The 14,080-nt window shown below is 44.1% G+C and overlaps 3 protein-coding genes across 4 annotated transcripts; all 3 read left to right on the forward strand.

Annotated features, from left to right (window-relative positions):
• Window positions 1-132: 132 nt before the first annotated feature.
• On the forward strand, window positions 133-4,331 carry tekt2 (tektin 2 (testicular)). Its single transcript, XM_076105605.1, has 10 exons — window positions 133-711; window positions 1,520-1,682; window positions 1,813-1,938; window positions 2,180-2,385; window positions 2,466-2,609; window positions 2,718-2,832; window positions 2,926-3,033; window positions 3,184-3,327; window positions 3,443-3,522; window positions 3,785-4,331. Exons 2-10 carry the CDS (start codon window positions 1,527-1,529, stop codon window positions 3,987-3,989), a joined length of 1,284 nt encoding a protein of 427 aa, XP_075961720.1. The 5' UTR covers window positions 133-711; window positions 1,520-1,526; the 3' UTR covers window positions 3,990-4,331.
• Window positions 4,332-6,672: 2,341 nt separating this feature from the next.
• On the forward strand, window positions 6,673-7,698 carry LOC142964991 (free fatty acid receptor 3). Its single transcript, XM_076105642.1, has one exon. It carries the CDS (start codon window positions 6,697-6,699, stop codon window positions 7,696-7,698), a length of 1,002 nt encoding a protein of 333 aa, XP_075961757.1. The 5' UTR covers window positions 6,673-6,696.
• A 2,591-nt stretch (window positions 7,699-10,289) lies between these two features.
• On the forward strand, window positions 10,290-13,265 carry LOC142965349 (free fatty acid receptor 3-like). Of its 2 annotated transcripts, XM_076106264.1 has the most exons (2): window positions 10,290-10,310; window positions 12,294-13,265. In XM_076106264.1, the coding sequence occupies exons 1-2, from the start codon at window positions 10,290-10,292 to the stop codon at window positions 13,263-13,265; spliced, it is 993 nt and encodes a 330-aa protein (XP_075962379.1). The 2 variants fall into 2 exon arrangements, with proteins under 2 accessions (XP_075962379.1, XP_075962380.1); XM_076106265.1 differs by lacking the exon at window positions 10,290-10,310 and having other exon boundaries at window positions 12,276-13,265.
• The last annotated feature ends 815 nt before the right edge of the window (window positions 13,266-14,080 follow it).

The following is a 14,080-nucleotide window of genomic DNA, read 5'->3' on the forward strand; positions in this document are numbered from 1 at the left end:
GTGTTGGTCGGCGCAGGTCCATTTTGTGTAGCGAGCGAGGTGATCAAATGAAACTTGGGTGTGTTTTCTGTGTTTCTTTTTCAGTATTTTTAGTTTTGAATATGAAGCGTTATCGCACCAAATTCCCTGACCTCAGGAATTTCAGCTTTATTTTGATGGGTGTTAAAAATGATGTTTACACATTTAGATCGCTATTAACCAAAGACTGATATGATAATAGGAATACCTCGTATGCAGATGTTTTTATAGTGTCTGGTCCACACTTTGGGCTTTCGTCATATAGTTGATGCTCCAATGTCAGAGATTTTGGCAAATCCCAACTATCAGTATTTGACACGTGTCGATACAGAAGCTATTTGATGAAGTGTGATTAAAAAACAACTTCTGAAGTGTCAATACAGCTGAAATTCATAATGACGTCACATAATTTGGTGTTTAAAATGTTGCATAGTAACGTTTCCGCCCGACGCTCGAGCTGGAACAATACGTGTCAAAGTTTGTTTTTCCTTCGTTACTTCCTTGTCGGCTGACGGTGTCACGGAGAGGAGGGACGTCACGAACGTTGCCACGGTGTTTTAATTATTAAAGAATTCCACGCGAGCGTTGTGTGTCGGCTCGTTGCCCCGGAGACGGCTCGTGCACTTGTCGCTATAGGAAACCTGGTGCAGAGGAACCAGCACGCGCCGACTATCTGAACGTTCTAGAATTCCGGTGAGTAGAATTCAATAAGACAAGTTTGAGATGCAAAATGTTTGACGTCACGGTGTTTTAAATCCAGCTTCGTTAACCGCAGCAACACCTAGCAGCTTCATGTTTCGGTAGTTAGCTACACTTTACGGCCTCGTCACCTCAACTCATTTACATAATATCCGTTACAAGTTGTTAATAGTGTCCTTCTAGCAAACAGCCCATTAAGTTGAAATGCTGCATTCAAATTAACCGTAAAATATTCAACGTTACCTGAAACGCGTGTATATGGTAACAACACTCACCTCTGAGTCACTTAATATTGAATATTGTATGACGGTAACCTTTTTAAGTGAAACTAAAGGTCTAGGTAGATTTAACTAGGCCTACAGCAATACATGCACTTTATTTAGTCAGGAGAATCACATGAAACTTTAGGAAAATATCAAATCTCACAAAATGGAAATATGCAATTAAATATGCAATTCAATTAATTTTCCCATGCTGCACTTTGTTCATCGTTCTCCTGCGTCTACTTGTGATGTTTTCTGGGTCATTCAGACTGTGCACAGGATGGGATGACGTGATCAGACTTTGGCAAAGGCCGAATACTTTCTCTTTCCTCTTTGAAAGGAACATTATGATTTTCGCAAACTCTGTTAATTATAATTGAAGAACCGCTCTGTCTTAAACGTTGACCAAAGTAGCTCTGTTGGTCTGCGTCTGCTCACTGTGGAACTCAAGGGCATTAACATGCTACCCAAAACAAATCCTGCACATGTAGCTGCACTCGACCAATACGGTGATTTGGATGTTTTGCGTGTCGCCGCAGCAGTAGGATGTCTGCACTTCCTGTGAAGCCTGGCCTGCGCCACAGTGTGTCAGAGTGGAACAGCAACAACCACCAGCTGTCTGCCACGGCTCAGCATGAGCGATTTGTTTCCAGTGTGATCCGGCAGGAGGGGAGGTCACTACGCAACGAGACCAACTGTAAGGTGGGTTCATGTTGGCGAACAGTCAGTGTGTCTCTACAGGAAGAAGAATATTGCATAACACCACGCATTGTCCACACATGACTTAATATGTCCACATGTTGTCAAACTGTTCTCTTTCTTTTCTCCGCAGACCACCTGGGATGAAAGCGATACCTGTCGCAGGCTGAGGGACCGGGCGTGGGATGTTGCCCGGCGGAAAGAGGAGCTAGAAACCTGCGCACAGAGAGTGGATGAAGAGATGGAGGCTCTGACCCTGGTGATTTATCCCAACACTTGTGAAACGACTCAGTTTGTCTCATTCCATGTTCATAATAGTACAAAGATGTCGGCCTTTTTTGAGTGTCTGGCCTATATATATATGTGTGTGTGTGTTTCCCCTAAGAGAAAGGATCAATATTCCTGGAATCATTCAATATTAAAAATCAAAAAGAATTATGAGCATAGATGCTGCTCGACTCTGACTTAACTGACCTCGGCCTCGGTGTGTGTTGGGACAGTCCAAAGAGCAAACGGAGCAGGCCCTGGCTGCGACTGCCATTCCCCTGGAGGTCGGCGGCGAATGCTTGACGCTGAGGGACGGACGGCGAGGGTGCGAGCTCGCCGTCGACCCCGTGGACGAACAGCTGAAGAAGGAGGTGGCGCTGATTGAGAGAATGCAGCAAGTTCTGCAGCAGCACATCGACGAGGCCTTCGAGCAGCTGTGGTGAGGGAAGCTACGGCGTGATGCAAAAAACACTGCGGAGGTATTTTCTCCGACGAACTTTCCAATGTTCTCCATCGTAGTGTTTTGCAGGAGGCTCGGCACCAGCTGACCGCTGACCTCCAGAACAAGATGGACGCCCTGGACATTGATATGTCGTGCCTGTCGCTTACTATCAAGTCGCCTCAGATCTCCCTGAAGACCAACCCAACTCGCATACCGTCGGGGTAAACTTGGGATGGGTGTGCACGATGAAGTAAAGCTTTCTTTTTCACCTCTCCTGGTTGACACACGCCTCATTGAAACATCATAATACTGAAATATCCTTGTTGTAGTTCCTCCACCCCCCAGGAGTGGGTCCAGTTCAGCCAGTATAATGTGGCCCGTGCCCAGGAGGCCATGCAGGTGTCCCAGCAAATGAGGGAGGACATGAGTCTCACCAGAGCCCAGGTGTGCATGAGGTAGTTTCTGTTGTCATTTCTTCTGTCGTGTCAAATGTGGCACATTTGCAATTCATTCGTCCTCTATCCTGGTTTTCCTCAGTTGCAGAATGAGTTGGACACTCGGCGCCGTGCCACGGAGTTCGCCCTTCGTAAGCGCATTCACAATGAAGAGCAGGCCCGCGACGAGCTGGAGTGGCAAATAAGAAATGTGAGTCCTCATGTAGTTTATAACAGCAGGTTGTTATTGTTCGTGGATTTGAGATAAAGTGTGCAGGGGTTGCAGCTGTTTTAATCCCGCCATGGTGCTGGTTGGTGAGAGATTGCTGTTTATAGTTTAAGTGTCTCTGACCGCCTGCAGACTGAAGATGAAATGGCAGAAATGGGGAGAGACATCCACGGCCTGGATGCAGATGTGCAGGCAAAGACGGCCTCCCTGAAACTGGCTCACACTCGACTGGAGAACAGGACCAGCAGAGCTGGCATGGATCTGTGCAGAGACGAGGTTTGAATATAATACGTACTGTAGTATTTCAAAGCAGAAGTAACAGTAGTGATTAGGCCAGGTTAGGTCACTGCGGTTAATGTGACTTCATCTTTTCCTTCCTGTTTGTTTGCAGGTGCAGCACGGCCTCGTTAATGAAGTCCATCAGCTGGAGGCTACAATCAGGGCTCTGAAACAGAAGCTGTCTGAAGCTCAGTAAGTCAGAGTCAGATCACCAAGTGGATCTTATAGGTTGCACATACAGGGACGTCAAACAACAAGTCATTCTGTGAGTTTACTCGTTGGTATGTACTGTACATGGCGCTGGCTGAAAATGTAACCAATAAGAAGCCACAGGAGTAAATATCAGAAATAATACAAGATCCAACAGATCAAAAGTGGCTCATAGCGGTTATTTTGAATGCCAAAAAGGGAAAGAAATCACTCAAAAACGTTCACCCATGCTTTTCTCGCTCAGGCACTCTATGCAGAAGATGAAGCTCCATCATTCCCGCATGTTGCAGGATCTTTCCAGGAAACAGGAAGCCCTGTCTCTGGAACAACGGAGCGTGAACACCCGCTCCCGCCTCCCAACAACCTCCAGCACCGAGAAAACCCCGGTGCTGCTGGTTCCACTCACGAACTCCAGCGGCAGGAGCAACCTGCAGCTGCTGGCCCAGTAGCATGAGACGGGGTCCAGTTTGTGAAGGGAAGGGACATAGCTCAACACATAGATGAGGGTGATTCCTTCATTTTTAGCTTTCACTTTATGTTTTTCTGTCCACACTTGAGATACATTCAAGTCTCTTAACTTCTTGAATGAATTAATCCTCCCCATTACTGCTGGAGGATAATTTTATCTATTTATTTAAAAATCAGAGAAGTATTCTTCTGACCTGTGTAGACCTTTGTGTGGTTCATTTGCTCTGTGTTGTGTTAATAATCACAAGTAACTGTAATGTGGATTATATGCTTGTTTCCTCTCCTATTCCTTTTCCTATTTAGTAATAAAGATATTTCTGGCGTCTGAATATATGTTCACAAAAATGTTTTTTGCATCATTTTGATGATGATATGAAAAGTATTCTCTCTTTTTTGTTATGTGATACACTTGTACACAAAGTCAGATTATTATAATTGTAGGCAGATGCTGGATCCCAAAGTCACAGAAAAAGACACGCTTTCATACAAGAAATTACATTAAATGATTATGTATCCGTGCAACTTCTGAGATAAAAAAAAAAGCACCGGTCCTAACATGCAACACAGCTGACAGTAAAATCATACAATAATATCGATTTATATTTAGATTTTAATTTAAAGTTATGGTTATAGTTAGCATCGACACTGGAAATTGTTTTACAGACTAATGAATAGCAAAAAACTCACTGTACACTGTACACCCACCGGATCAGCACCAAACAGCAGAGAGACCCAGTCACAGACTAGTTAGTGAATAGTGGAGTGTGGAGACCAAAAACAGAGCCAAAAGAGAGTAAATATTGGACTTACCTTCATCAGGTCGACACAAACAGGACTCCAAATGAATGATATTTCTCCGTAGCTGCCATAACAACTTAAAAGATGATACATCAATGTTGTGTTCACAACTTGTTTCCACTGCCGCCAAGTGGCACCAAATTCAATTTTGCAGGTCAAATAAGTTTAATAATACCGCCTCAATTCAGAGTTCCTATGTTTTTGTCACGTCCTGGGAAAGTTCAATCAATATTTGTGAAGATGAGCCAGAGAAGCAGAGAGGGAAGTCTCAAACTTAAGATGTCATCAAGTATAATTCAGCTCATTCCCCTTTGTGCTCTCAATGTTATTGTCACATATTTTCCAATTCATTGTCGATGGAGCACTTCCACCCTTTATACTTGATGTCATTACAAATTTGAGTTAGCGCTCAAGATGTGTCAATGCTTACTAATAGCTTTGGACTGTCTTAGACCGTAGAAACAACATGTAGGAATTTTGCAAATGGCCGTAGATCTCCTTAAAAGGAAGCAGTGTGTGGGATTTAGTGGCATCTAGTGGTGAGTTTGCAGATTGCATCCAACTGAATACCACTCTGCTCACCCCTTCCTTTCCAAGCGTCAGAGAACTACGGTGGCCTTCAGGTAACGTAAAACGGGAAAGGTTCTAGCTAGAGCCAGTGTTTGGTTTTTCCCTATGTAGATATGGAAAATTAGGGGAAATAAGAACATTAGAACAAGTTGTCGGATACATGCCTTTTTTCCAATATGAGCAAATTGAATCATTGATTAAGTCATACCAATTTTCTTCAAAGCTCTGGCTTCTGACTGACAACTTAGCTGGAGCAAATCTAATGGCCCTCATGATGGAAACACACTGTAAGCTCCTGAAAAACAAAACCGGGAAAAAATATGAAAGGTGAATGACGCCGGTGCTAATGTCGCTTTCACTTCTGCTAATAAATATGGTAAATATGTTGTAATTACTTCCCTAGATATGAGAAGAGTAACTATAAACACGTTTGTTTTGAGCAGTGGATCAATGCACTAATCAAACAGCTTGCATGTGTTGATCTGCTGCAGGTCTTTTCTCGGAAAAAACACTTCTTGGTATCCGTCATCCTGCTCCCAATAAAATGCTCCTGCAACAAGCCCCGGGTGATTTTCTGCTCCATTTTCTACACCAAAAGGCCCTTTTGCGTGGCTCACCCACCTTTCACACATGCTCAGTAAAGAACTCATTCTCCACCATAAAACTGTGAAAAGCGGCCAACGCGCCACAAACAAGACGTTTCCCAAAGCCCAACCCATCCTGTCCTCGCATGGACTATCAACTTCAGCACATTTATGACTTTACTGCCCTGGCCCTCCAGTTCATTTAGACAGCTTGGGCTTTAAGGGGATGGACATGTGCTTCCTGACACGCTGAATTAGTCTGAATCATTGCACTTAAGGGCCCAGATGCTACCTGTCTGTTGCCCTTCACTGAGAGGGCAATTAAGGCAGCCTGGTGCCTGCTAAATGACCCCCTTCTGCATGAGTGGATGCGTCTCCTTATCTCCATCTCTGTCTCAATGTCGTATGCGCCTCGCCCCCTTCCTGCCCACCTTGTGGCCACCGCCTCCTTTTTTCCAGTCTCAGAGTTGTTGTCTACGTCTCAGAGCTGAGTTTGACAAACCCTGGAACTACAGCAGCTGCCACCAATGGAGAATCTGTCTTTTGGAAGACATCGTTAATAAATGGAGAGGACACGAGGACAACCGTGCACCTAACTACCCGTCAACTAGTTAGATTGCTAGCTCGTCGTAGTCCTGACCTTTCCTGTTTTGAAGATTCATCCTTGTCATGGTGAATTGGAGCCAGTGCTTCCCTTTGGCCGGACTTCCTGTGGCTCTCGGCAGCTGTTGAAAACATGCAGGTGTCTTCCAAGGATTGCGTCGCCCTGTCCGTCTACACCTTCACCTTCCTGCTGGGCCTCCCCGCCAACGTGCTGGTCCTGTTCGTGTATGCGCGCAAGGCCTGCAAGCGTGGCGCCACACCCAACGTGGTCTACGCAATCAACCTTTGCCTGGCCAACCTGGTGCTCGTGGCCTGGCTGCCCGTCAAGGCTCTGGAGACTTTGCTTCAGGACTGGAGGCTGCCAGCGCCCGTGTGCCCCGTCTACAGCTTCTTCCTCTTCTCCTCGCTGTACGGCAGCTGCCTGTTCATCACCGCCGTAACGGTGGGGCGCTACCTCAGCATCGCCTTCCCGATTATCTACAAGAGGTACCGCCGTGCTCGGATCTCTTGCTTCATCAGCGCTGCCTTGTGGTTCGTGGTGCTCCTCCACCTCAGTTTCTCCCTCGTGGCCGAAGGAGGGGCGAACTTTGTGTCCATTAAGGACGACGCCTCAGCCTGCTACGACCACTTCAACGCCTCCCAGCTGGCTGTCCTGCTGCCCCTACGCCTGGAGATGGCCATCGTCTTCTTTTTTTTGCCCCTTGTCGTGACGTCCTTTTGTACGCTGCGCTGCGTCACGCTGGTGTGGCGCTCAAACTTGCGCCCCATTGGGAAGAGGAGAGTCCTGACTGTTGCTCTCTCCACGCTGGCCATGTTTGTGGTGTGCTATGCGCCCTACAATGCCTCGCACATCGTGGGGTTTGTGTTGAAGGCAAACGTCGAGTGGAGGACGTACGCCATGCTGACGAGCTCCTGTAATGTTTTCCTGGAGCCTGTGGTCATGCTGATGCTGTCGCCAGCGGTGTCGAGGGGGATCGCGGGAAGAATCTGTGGCCGGCAAAGCCAACTGAGCCGGATCGAGAGGAGTCGGCATCGATGCAACAGCACCAACGGTGCTGCAAATGTCAGGGCGCCACACACGCTATCTGAGAGGAGCCAGGCGGGGGCAGAGGTGACGAAAGAAAGTCAGGAGTGAGGTCACAGTGGGTGGAGACACCGGATGAAAAACATTCATGGACAGTCTGATAGAAGCTCATCGTCCTCCAGAAAATCTAGCATCACCACTGAAGGATAAGATCCAGTGTACCTCCTCCTACACCAGCAAATCACCTTTTTTCTTTAGATTAAAAATAAGATGTCAAAAGACGATTATAAGTCTTAGTTTTAAACCAGTCAGTGGGGAACACTGCTGAACTTAACACCAGATGATGATGACAAATGGCTCCATCTGGTGTCTGTCCCTCACTGCTCCAAGCTCTAACCGGGGAAACATTACAAACTACGTCATGTTCTCTTTTGGAAAGTGTTTTCAATGCGTTTTTCCTGCTGTGACGAGTCAAAACAGATCTACTGAGGCATGTCATCAACAATGTCATGTCTGAAATTAGTTACGCATTTTAATGAATATCTGTTGGTGCATTTACTGCTTGGTTTCTGAACATTAAAATTATCTTCTATGTCTGTTCACTTGTGAAATGTTCAGAAATGTCCGTCAAAATATAGCGTGTTGTTTACAAATGTATTTTGTAATGTTGTCTGTTGTCCTTAGAGGAATACAGTATCATTTTAATGAATATTTCTATCTTCCTGCTACAACAAACACATTCAAATGGAGGGTTAAAATGATCTTAAGAATGATCTGTTATCAAGGAATGGGAGTTTAATATCTAGATATACACTTTAAATCAAGTATTATAATATATTACATATTAAAATTGAATATACATTTTCAAAGGTTTTATGATAATGTCAAACCGTGAATGTAAAAACAACAATGGCATGCTTGCATTATTCACAAAGAGTGTTAAACATAAGACCCTTCTGACATATTCACATATTCAACACAAAAACAATTTACACAGCCCACTCAATAAATCAACGAGAAAGGTACACTGAGTGCCAGGTGTGTCTGCAAAGACCACTGCTGTATTGTGCGTAAAACACACTTCATTTAGACTCAAAAACAAGCAGCGATACATGCGGCGAGGTACAGCAGTGTGTGTGTACTGGTAGTTCTGTTAGCTGTTAGCCAAACATAGCATGAACCGTTCTCCACAAAGCAGCAGATGGGGGTGTTAGGGAGGCACTGAGCTGTGTTATCACTGACGGCCCCCTGTGGTGAGTTTTATAGTGAGTAAGGAGTCAGCAGGCAGTTAATGGCTGCATAGAACAAGCAATAAAAGGTGTTTTGAGAAACCACAAGTGTCCCTTGAGCACACAGACATTACTGGGCAGCACAAATATAATGCAGTTTGCTGCAGCAGATTAGCCGTGGACAGACACAGACGTGCACACTCACTCACGCATGGACACGTGCACAAACACACAGCGATCGCATGATCCTCCTGGCGGAGATAATAGAATGTCAAAACCAAATGAGGTGATAAGGACATGGAAACAATCAAATAAATACAAATAATACAAAGTAAACATCCTATATTCAAAAGTTTTTTAAAAACTAAGAAATAAATTTTAAAAAATACATTTGAAGAGTAAAAAACTTTACAATAAAGATAAACACACTACATCTTGGTGTGTAAACTGTCATACACATAAACATGTCAGTACTGTTCAACGTCAGATCAGCCAGGGATCATTTGGCACCACGCAGCAGGACTACTCAGGTTTGTTGTTGAGAATGTTGTTGTGCAGGCAGACGGTGTAATAGAAAGGAGGCTGGTGGGAGGGGCTGGGACACAAGCTGACAGACCACTGAAGGAGCTGAGGGACTCCACAGGCTGCAGACTGAACCATCTCAGTGGACCGACACCAGTCGGCTGCCAGAACTGGAATGCACGCCACTGGTGGTAACAGATAACGGGTAAGTCAGCTCCTGGAATAACTATTGATGATATTTTGAAGGGAAATTCTGATGCTACTTTGGTGAATTAATGTGGAATTAGGTTTTCATGTTTGGCTCTTATGCCAAAACATACATTCAATTTAATTGAAGCATATTTTATTAGCAGGTCTGTACGTAACAGTATTTAAAATCCTTATTAAACAAGCACATTTACAGCTCCCTTGATTGTTTGTATCGTGTTGAATTCGTTTTTCCTTTATTTCACTGTCAATGCAGAACCCTTTAAATGAAATACACAATGTTTGCTACATAATCGGATTATGTTGGGTTTTTAAAAAAGATAAACACTCATAAGAGATGAAGTCTCTACATTGTTTTTCAGCGTTGCTGTGAATACAAAATAAAACTTGCAATTTTTATGGGAACATGTAGAGTGCACATGTAATTCCTCACCACAGTGAGATACCTAGATTCAACATCTGCTCTTCTCTTTGTCACCATCAAAGCCTTTCACACAAAGAAAAGTTATTGCGACACATTTCCACCTATATCACACTGAGCTTTTGAGCGGTTGCTGTGAAACGTTGTTTGGACAGTGAGGACAACAAAGATTGGGTCCAGGAGCTTATTAAATCCCCCCCCCTATTGACGGTGAGAGAGAGCAGATATACAGTAGGACGGGCTTGTGATCCGATCAAACACTCTGCTTCCAGGAGGCGAAGCATGCTGCCAGAGTGCTGCAGCATCAGACAGGACGGCCGGTGATGGAGAGTCTGGTTTTTCAAGCCTTAAAGAGGTGAGTTAGTCACACTTCTCAGTAACTTATCAATGATGTATATTCATATTTTGTCTCATTTTTGAAGCCGATGGGGGTCTTGTTTGATAGTAAGGAGCTGGGCAAAACTGCGAGAGGTAAATGCTGGAATTCGAAGCTTTGATTTGAACAGCAGTCCATGTGTACGAAGCCTTGTACAGCTTCTTCCTCTGTGTCAAAGACTTCCATTGTTGCTGTTAAAAACACATTATTCAACTTTTATTTCCAGACACATGAGTCCATATACAACAAATACAAATACAACAAAAAATAAATACAATATAATACGAGGACACCGAGATGCAGGTATAATCATCGCAGTTCAAAATTCACTCGTGGTTAAAAAAACAAAACATTAATGAGCCACACACATTGACATGGTCCTGTGTGGAAATCCCACAAACACTGTCCTAATACTCACTACAGCATCTGAAAATAGTTAAGACATTTTCTCCTATTTTAGTCAAATATGCTAAACAAAAGCTAGAGAAATGATTTTGCCTTTTTAGAGAAATGTAAATATAGTATTTGTGACTTTTACATTTTATTTTAAAGATGTCCTTTTTCAGTATGAACCAGTGGGCTTTGGGCTGAGTGCCACAGACGGGGTAGAGAAGTGGAAAGTATTTAAAGACATATTGCTGGTTTTAGTCTTTTCATGGGATTTAATGAGAATAAGAAATACAAAAAAAGAATATTTAGTGTAACATATCCCTAAACAACCAAACTCACGCAGGGTTTTTCATATAGATTTCTGTATTCTCACCTTTGTCAAGTTGCATATATCAACTTAAATCCCTGATTTCAATTGAAAGAGTCTGTGAAGTTTTAAAGAGGAAGACTTTTATCAAACACAGACGGTTTGTGAGATATTTGAAGCAACATTTCTACGTCTTTACTTGCAATTGTTAAAATGAATGAGAAGGGTTTATTTGAGTAATTAATTCATCATTGCCTCTAACGTTTTGAGGCATTTCAGGAGTAACTTTTACAAATTTTAATTTTACTCATTGCCTTTACAGAGGATCTGATTTTTAGTTTTTCTATAAATCTATATTCAGATGAATGTAATGTGCTTGATCTTGTACATGCAGGGTTTCCTTCTGGGAGTAGTTGAAGGATTTTTCTGTGGTAAGCATGTTTACATGCTCACAATGGCAATGTTATCATGTTTAGCAGGCATATAGTGCTGCAGAGATGATATTTTTGATATTTGTTAGCATCGCACTGGTTCCCCGGTCAAAAAGCCAATGGGATTTTTCCATTGGATTTTAGATTATTATAAAAAATTAAGTTCTGTGGCAAACAAACACTTTTGATACGTTTTGATCAGCAAGATAATCTTCACAAATGAACGCCACTTTTATGATTTCTTTCAACAAAAATAAATGTGCATACAATAAAAACAAAGTACAGCTGAGGCTGATGAGAATGTCATCAGTTTTGCAGGTAATTGGTCAAAAACCAAAGCATTGGACAAAGACAATATGTACCTGATTACAACTCATCCTCTGGGGACCATGAATGTACAATAATGCATGGCAATCCGTCTGTTAGTTGTCGAGACATCTTACTCAAAACCACAACTGTCAACCCGATGGTGGCACCACAGGAAAAGTCAGCGGATGAGCAAAGTCAGTAGGATTCATCCTCTGGGGACCATGAATGTCTATACAAAATCCCATGGCAAACCATTCAGTAGTTATTGAAATATTTCACTTTTTACCAAAGTGGTGGGTCGAACGACATTGCTATCCCTAGAGCCAAAACCAGACCAAACTTTAGAAAGCCCACTGAATCACAGATTCAAAAGAGGGAATATCTCTCTAAAATATTAACTATTCAGCAAAATCCCCCTTGAATTCTTTGCTTATATGCTCTCTGTTTTCTTGCGTCCAGTGTCTAAGAGAGTCCGTCCTTGGTGTGAGCAGCCGCCATGTTGTGCAGTCGTGAGCTGTTGCTTTCCGTCTACATAGTCACCTTCCTGATGGGGGTCCCTGCTAACATCCTGGCATTCTTCACCTTCTACCGCAAGGTGCGTCGCAGGGCAGCCCCGATAGACATCCTCCTCCTCAACCTCACCATCTCCGACCTCATCTTCCTGGCTTTCCTGCCGTTTAAGATGAAGGAGGCCTCCGACGGCATGGTCTGGTTGCTTCCCTACGCCCTGTGTCCCTTCACCGGTTTCATGTTCTACGTCACCATCTACAACAGCACCCTGCTCCTCACAGCTGTGAGTGTGGAGCGCTACCTGGGGGTCGCCTTCCCCCTCAGGTATTCCCTGTGTCGCAGACCTCGCTACGCCGTGTTGGCCAGCATCCTGTTCTGGGTGGTGACCTCCGTGAACCTCAGCATCGTCTACATCATGCCCTACACCCAGTGGAGCAACGGAGCAGACAGTGACAACAGCAATGGCAGCACCGCCAGCGAGTCTTCCGGGCCTCCACCCACATGCTACCAGAATTTCACCCAGGACGAGCTCGACATCGTGCTGCCGGTCCGCCTGGAGCTCTTCCTTGTTCTCTTCTGCGTCCCCTTCATCATCTGCTGCTTCTGCTACGTCAACTTCATCCTTATCCTGTCGCGTCTTCCGAACATCGGCAGGCGCCGGAGGCTGCGTGCCATCGGTCTGGCGCTCGGCACACTAATAGTATTCGCCGTCTGCTTTGGGCCTTACAACGCCTCCCACGTGGTGGGGTTCGCTCGCCAGGAGAGTGAGGAGTGGAGGAATGTGGCGTTGCTCTCCAGCACCTTCAACGCCTGTCTGGATCCCATTATCTTCTACTTCTCCTCGGTGGCTGTCAGAAGCATGTTAAACCACTGCTTCAGGAGCATCATGGCAAAGCTGCACATCCTGAGGTGTGGAGGGGCTCCTCACCAGAGACCCTCCAAGACTGACAAATACAAGGAAGCTCCTCTTCCTTGAAAGTTCGGGAGACATTTTTAAATGTAAATGTCTTTTTGATGGTATGTTTGTTTATTTCATGCAAAAAAATATGGACAAAATGAATAGTTGAGAATTGTTTTTCCACACTAATGAAAGAGGCTTCGGGCCAATCTGAGAAGAACCAATCCCTGTGGCTAACAGAGAAGTTTGTCCTTGTTTCACGTCATGTTGGTACCTTTAAACTTAACTTTATTAATCTAAAGCAGCTTTCACACAAACATGTAGCCCAAAGTGCTTCACTTGCTCCAGAGCTTGAAAGGGATGCAGTACTCACTTCAATGGGCAAGTTTATTTCTCAGTTATTTATCTGCCGATTCTGTTTTTGTCAAGCTGCAATATTCAAAGCTTCCATTTAGTGATGTTTTGAAGTCTGCCATTACAAAGTGTTACCTTTATTAGCCATCAATGCAGGGTCAATACTCAAGTATAGTGGATGTGACTGTTTCAGGTCAAGCCATCAGTTCTGCACAAGTTATTGTTAGTAAGTTAATACGATTCGTTGTGGCAGTTGGGAACAAACGGCGTCGTCGTACAGTTGAGAGTTGTGAGAGAGAATTCAGCAGGAAGTCAATGGCCAACATGTTCACATGGTGTCACTTTCTAACGCACATTGTAACGTTACGTGTTGTTGATCATTGAAATCATCTTTAAAAGAAACATTTTAAAATGTGAATACATGATGTGGAAAATTATTACTGGGAGTTCCATGTCCATCCACGGTGTAGAAGTGCAGGTTGAAGCAGGACACTGGAAACATACACACCGAGTATCCTGTGACTCAGTGCAACGAGGAC

This window comes from Anarhichas minor, unplaced genomic scaffold, assembly GCF_050575085.1.
Source record: "Anarhichas minor isolate MPS153535 unplaced genomic scaffold, ASM5057508v1 ptg000033l, whole genome shotgun sequence".
NCBI classification, from domain to species: Eukaryota; Metazoa; Chordata; class Actinopteri; order Perciformes; family Anarhichadidae; genus Anarhichas; species Anarhichas minor.

Bases quoted from the DNA above. Each gene is read 5' to 3' on its own strand.
- tekt2 (XM_076105605.1), top strand. From the start codon at position 1,527: ATGTCTGCACTTCCTGTGAAGCCTGGCCTGCGCCACAGTGTGTCAGAG. The intron at 3,034-3,183 runs GTGAGTCCTCAT...GACCGCCTGCAG, and splicing joins TGGAGTGGCAAATAAGAAAT to ACTGAAGATGAAATGGCAGA. The intron at 3,523-3,784 runs GTAAGTCAGAGT...TTTCTCGCTCAG, and splicing joins CAGAAGCTGTCTGAAGCTCA to GCACTCTATGCAGAAGATGA.
- LOC142965349 (XM_076106264.1), top strand. From the start codon at position 10,290: ATGGAGAGTCTGGTTTTTCAA. The intron at 10,311-12,293 runs GCCTTAAAGAGG...TGCAGTCGTGAG, and splicing joins TGGAGAGTCTGGTTTTTCAA to CTGTTGCTTTCCGTCTACAT.
- LOC142964991 (XM_076105642.1), top strand. From the start codon at position 6,697: ATGCAGGTGTCTTCCAAGGATTGCGTCGCCCTGTCCGTCTACACCTTC.